At 38.0% G+C, this 6,408-nt stretch overlaps 1 protein-coding gene across 2 annotated transcripts in view; it reads right to left on the reverse strand.

Moving 5' to 3' along the window:
* The window catches only part of LOC100181823 (elongation of very long chain fatty acids protein 3-like), a 6,751-nt gene extending 2,288 nt beyond the window's left edge, over nt 1-4,463 (reverse strand). Inside the window, exons 1-5 of one of the 2 annotated variants that reach the window (XM_009864025.3) lie at nt 4,268-4,463; nt 4,006-4,156; nt 2,158-2,363; nt 1,354-1,464; nt 41-162 (exon numbers count right to left, since the gene is read on the reverse strand). In XM_009864025.3, the coding sequence (XP_009862327.1) occupies nt 41-162; nt 1,354-1,464; nt 2,158-2,363; nt 4,006-4,156; nt 4,268-4,286 (609 nt within the window). In that variant the 5' untranslated portion in view covers nt 4,287-4,463. Of the gene's footprint in view, nt 1-40; nt 163-1,353; nt 1,465-2,157; nt 2,364-4,005; nt 4,160-4,267 lie in introns of both variants that reach the window. The other variant, XM_002119900.5, reaches the window with a different exon arrangement.
* Nucleotides 4,464-6,408: the final 1,945 nt, after the last annotated feature.

The following is a 6,408-nucleotide window of genomic DNA, read 5'->3' on the forward strand; positions in this document are numbered from 1 at the left end:
GCTACCTGAAACAGCAATATATATAGTGCACAAAACATACCTGTAATGTGGTAATGAAAATATTAACAAAGCGTGGCAACCGGTATCCTGCAGCTTTGATGGTGTAGTAGGAATACATAAAAGCATGAACAGTGAGGTTCACAGTGATAAACAAGTTGCTACCTGGAACAGGAAGAAGAATGATCAGTTAATTCTGATAACAAAGCAAGTCAATTTGTTGCAATCTGGTTTAAATTATTTCAGGCTACCAAAACGAAACAAGTTGTATTTTAAATAGCTTATATTGGTAGCTAACTTGTATGGGGTAATGATCTCTGGTTTTAGGTTCAATTGCATGACATGTATGCCTTGCTGTAAGGCCGCACCCATAAAGAATAACTTATGACCAGCAGCCAATCCAAAATCTATAAATTGGGACGCTTTCGAATTTGGAAGTTGCGTGGTTTAACTAATTGACATCCTACGCAATAGTAATTTGGACTTAAGTTATAGTAGTTAAATTGCTGGTGCTATGCAACATACAACCCAGTGGTTTCTTACGGTTTGTCTAAATTGTCAGCCGCATATTAAATAAAATTAAAAAATATTCACCGACAAATTTACATACATGGTAACTCGTAAGTGTGCACAAGACGTATAAAGCAGAAACAGTTATAACGACTGTGGTTGCCTTACAACGCGTGGGTAAATAAGGTTGATTTATTTTTATATTTGTGGTTTATACAAACCAAAGTCCAAGGCCACGCTATACATACGTGTGCATTTAGTTAAATAACTTCCGTTTACATAGTCATAACTTTGGTGGCCATTATTCATTGTAATGTTGACAGTCTGATTAAAGCCATTAATGTTGACAGTTTGATTAAAGCCATTAATGTAACTCGTTTTTGATTCAATAAATGTAATTTATTATTATTTCTTTACCTTTTGAAAAGAGTAAAAAAGCTAATAATCACATCTGCATTATATATATAAAATGTGCATATACAATGTTGAGGTAATGGAGCAACTCTGGTCTAAATCTCAGGACCCATGGCGTGCCTCACTGTAAGACCTCACCCATATGGAATAGAATGTGCATATACAATGTTGGGGTAATGGACCAACTCTGGTCTAAATCTCAGGTCCCATGGCGTGCCTCACTGTAAGACCTCACCCATATGGAATAGAATGTGCATATACAATGTTGGAGTAATGGGCCAACTCTGGTCTAAATCTCAGGTCCCATGGCGTGCCTCACTGTAAGACCTCACCCATATAGAATAGAATGTGCATATACAATATTGTAGTAATTTGCAACTATAGCGTATATCCCAGGTTCTCGACAAGGAAGAATAGGAACACCCAACTTACCCCCATAGTTATTATGAGCACTGTACCAGACGAACAACGCAACAGTAAGGTGGTGATACCAATGCAAGAAAATAAGCTTCTGTTTCCTGAGAATAATCAAAGCTGTATCGCCTGCAAACACAATATGGTTATATTAAAATATATTATGTTGTTAAAGTTAATAAATGAACACACATGTGACCACTTTCTTGTATGCATTCATGTGCGTGTGATTGTGCTTATATGACTTCATTACCACGTTATGTTACCTGTTAGTTTAGGCGTAATATATATCTCCTATATTAAACTATTCGTTGGACAGATTTGTGTCTGTTATGTATTTCATACTTAAACTTGTATATGCCTTAAATATCAGCATTGTATTTTCTTTATGCTGTGCAGTGAATTATAATTATTCTAAAGTAAGTTACACTCAATTAATCATTCGTTCATTCTAGGGATGTTTTGTTAAAAGGGTGTTCAGTCTTCAAACTGAAACGACCACTTTGTCAGTTACTCAACACGCCAACCAGATGTAAACAAACTGTTTCCAAGAATGTGAATAATTAGAATTTTCACGAACACGTATAGTGTAAAAGACACCCATGTTGTAACTCGACAGTGAGCATGAGGTGTATTAATACACCATTTGTGTCTGGTGTATAAGAAGACACCCATGTTATAACTCAACATTGAGTATGAGGTGTATGAATACACCATGTGTGTCTAGTGTATAAGAAGACACCCATGTTGTAACTCAACAGTGAGCATGGGGTGTATGAATACACCATGTGTGTCTTCTGCAGAACACCCCTATTAACCTACCATATTCTAAAAACTTGCTCAATAGGAAAGTGATCGTCCAAAACCTCACAGGGAATTTGTCCAGCACCACCCCTGTGCATACGACACCACGGATACCACTGTCCAACGTTGTGTATAACGCAGCTTCCAGCATTCTGTACGAACCCATGATACTATACACGGCAAGCCCAAGCGACCACAGCGTCATGAAGCCACGTAGATTGTAACTGGAAAAGATACGCCGGGTTGAAGTAAGTGTGTTTATTGTATCAAGGGTTTAGCAGTCACGTCAATTTTCATAAAGTAGAGTGAACGTAAAGTGTTTACCGTTACATGGAGAGAAAACGACAGTCGTTATAACACGTTTGTTTCGTTTCCTACACCTCGTGCTCGCTTACAAGTTACCACATATGTAACTTTGCGGGTGGTTGTTTTTCTATATTACTTACAATTAGACAACCCTTTCGTAACCACTGGTTTAAAGCAATTATCGTATAAAGTGTACAATATTGGCAGCGTTACGCGTGTTTATAACGACTGTTGTTTTGCTGCTATTTCCCTTTTCTTCGCCATTTTAATTGACCTCCGTTATCAAAGAAATAAATGTAATGTATGTTAACATGTATGTGCAAAACTAAAACGTATATTTTGAATCATTAAACAGATGTAGTCTGTGGGGTAAGATGGGATACCGTTAGCACCTATATCCCATATTTCCTAATTGCGTGTTTAACAATTAACAACGCTTTACCCGTTGTGAGAATACGGTTTTATAATTTTGTAAATATTTCTACCGATAAGAACCAGGAAAGGGAAATAAAAACATCTTACACCGACCTATACTGTACAAAAATTTCCATTTTATTTTACGTATTTCCACGATTTTAATTACGTGACACAGCATCGCTGCCGAACCCGCTTTTTCTTTTTAAAAACGACAACAAAAATACATTTAATTAAAATCAACAAGAAGGGAAATAACGGTCGTTGAAAACACAAATCATTCGAAATACACGCCGTATAAAGTTGAACATTTTCGGCTTTTCGAATATTTTGCCGCTGGCTAACTTTATGTGAGGTAGGCTATATCACGTGAGCTATGCAAGACATCTGATTGGACGTCTAAGGGTTAAAAGTTCACGTGAATATTACGTTAAAATCGCTTACAAAATCTTAAACAAATACGACGAGGCTAAAGATGCCACGGTTTTTGTAGAATCGCGCGGTTGGCAAGATAAATAAATTTAATTATTAAACCAACAATTCGTCTATGTTTCGTCAATGGCGTTACACTGGTCACATGAACAATGGAGTTACACTGGTCACATGAACGCCGTACGTTAGTGGGCTGGGTGTTGAGGTTATGGACCAGCTTCTGGCCTAAATCTCAGGTTCCATGGCTTGCCTCAACGTAGGGCGTAAGACCTTAGTTATATAGAATGGAATGTGCATACACAATGTTGAGATAATAGGCTAAATCACAGGGTGTTAGGGTAATGCGCCAACTCTTGCCTAAATCCTCAACAAGGGCATTAGCCATATGAAATTGAATCTATATTAAGTCATATAGATAAGTACGCGAAATCACCACACCCATAGTCAGTGATGCGTGACCACCGGTAGCACGTGACATCACGAGTTACTATACCGGTTTAAAATCACTCACGCGTGACCTGGAAATTCATGCATTCTGGTTTATGTTTGATATTGTGACGTAACTATGTGATACTGTAACGAAGCTATTTGATACTGTGACGCAACTATGTGATATTGTAACGAAGCTATTTGATACTGTGACGTAACTATGCTATATCAAAATCGCTGTATACAGTAACAGTATTCATTGTTACGTCACTTTAAGATAATTACCCTTTTCTGTTCTCCATCATTTTAGGGCCAACAACAATCATTATGACGTAACAAATGGACAGCGCGACTGGAGGTACAACGCTACCGTGTGTGATCCAATGTATGTCATAATCGTCCAGCGATCTTTCGAAGTCAAGCGGTTGAAACAAACCTGCTGTAAATCACGTGGTTAATAGTGACGTCATAAAGCAGTTTGTTAAACCGCGGAAGTCGTTAATCAGAACGCGGTATCCCGCTTTAAAAGAATACTGGACTAATTTACCTGTTTCGTTGGTCCTCATAGTGAAGTAACAGAGTAAATACTTAACTACAAACTACTATAAACCTGGAACGACAACAGTGGTGTTTAAGCTGTGTTTAGCTTGTCTGTATTTCTCTTGTTTTAATTGCTTCCTGGCGCTTGCTTCACTTATTCTTCAAACCATATGTTAAATTACAAAGCTCTCAATTGTCTCTAGTAACGGTCACTATGCGAATCAAATATGCTGTAACTGATACTACGCTTACAAACGCTAAGTTGGCCAGCGTGGACGAGACTGGGCTGGTCTGTTTAAACTAAAACGTACAACGCCCGATTGAACGCACGAACGCATTGCCTTCTTTTATATTATATTGTAAGCGTTCTTCTCATAGCGGAGCCTCTGTCCTTCCCAGACCGCAACGTTCGTAATCATCGTTGATTCTAGGATTTATGAACAAAAAAATGAGCATTGTTTTTTTTTCTATACCACTGTGACGTCACATACTACAGCGCTTGGTACGAAATGGCCTTGTACAAGTTAAACGAAACCGCTAGCGAATGTTGGTATGTATACCTGGTATATTGACTCTGTAACCAATGTAAACAAAGGTGCCAAGTTACCCGTTCAAAGTTCATGTTGGTGAAGAGAAACTATTCCATCATAAAGCGTTTCTGTGACCTGGTAATTATTTATAGAAATCGCTCTGATGATTTAAAACATTATAGAAGGTTGAAATTAAACAGAAGTTTGTTTGTGGTTGGCCATCTCAGCGGGCCATGTTTGTTAAACATTACCTAAAACTTTTCAAGGTTATATCAATATATGATCCAATTATTATTATAACTCCTATAACGTAACTGGACAAATTTGCCTTGTATCCCAGGTCCCTGACCTACCGCGGGGCCTCGCCCTTGGAAAACAGAATCTATTCAATGGGATTTGTAGTAGTGTGGGGGAAGATGGGACACCTTTTCGTTCAACTTTCTAGTCCCACTTGGTAGTAAACAAAGGACATTCAAAGAATTATAAAACCATATCCTCACGACTCCCATAGCCCGTTGTTAATTGTTTAAAATACGATCAGGATGTTTGGATATAATGTGCTAAAGCTGTCCCATCTTCCCCCACAGTAATATATGTACACGTATAGAAAAGGTTCAGAAATCGTATAGTAAATATACACTATAACCGAGTGTCAATGACTAAAATATATTTGGTACGTGGCCATCCCCTTTTATAACCAATCAAATCGCTCTGTTACACTTCGGTTGGTTTATTTTCTTCCACGTGAATGATATAGTCGGGCGTGCGTCTTAGAAAAATACGTTGTCACCGAAGCGTAACAGAGCGATTTGATTGGTTATAAAATGGGATGGCCGCGTACCTGTTCGTATATTGGAAATACGCTGTCCTGAGTTCACCTATGAGTTTATATCAACGTATGTTGTTCTTGGGTATTATACATAACGTTATATCCGCTATCAATTTACATACAGTAGGATGGGGGGAGATGGGACACTTTTAACTCTATTTTCTCGTTCCATTTGGTACTAAACAAAGAACGTTCAAAGAAATATGAAACTATGTCATCATGACCCTCCTAGACCGTTGTTAATTGTTTAAAACGATCAGGATATCTGGATATTATGTGCTAAAGGTGTCCCATCTTCTCCCACCCTACTATATGTATAATTACCATATAGTGCCCATATGTAAAAACGCGTAAATGTAAATTATTTTTCCTTTGACGTCAAAAGACTCAAAACCTATGGTTTAAAGGCGTAGCATTGCTCGTATGTTTCTATTCGCAACTCGCAACATAACGGTTTGAGTTCTGATTTCGCAGTAAACAGATTTTAATGTCATGCTTCACGGAAAGACAATATTACTTGTCGAGTTTAAAATGGGTATTTTTATAAACCAGACACACATGGTGTATTCATGCGCCTCATGCTTACTGTCCAGTTATAACATGGGTGTCTTCTTATACACCAGACACACATGGTGTATTCATACACCTCATGCTCACTGTCAAGTTATAACATGGGTGTCTTCGTATACACCAGATACACATGGTGTATTCATACACCTCATGCTTACTGTCAAGTTATAACATGGGTGTCTTCTTACACACCAGACACACATGGTGTATTCATACACC

The sequence above is a fragment of the Ciona intestinalis genome, unplaced genomic scaffold, assembly GCF_000224145.3.
Source record: "Ciona intestinalis unplaced genomic scaffold, KH HT000153.1, whole genome shotgun sequence".
Classification (NCBI taxonomy): domain Eukaryota; kingdom Metazoa; phylum Chordata; class Ascidiacea; order Phlebobranchia; family Cionidae; genus Ciona; species Ciona intestinalis.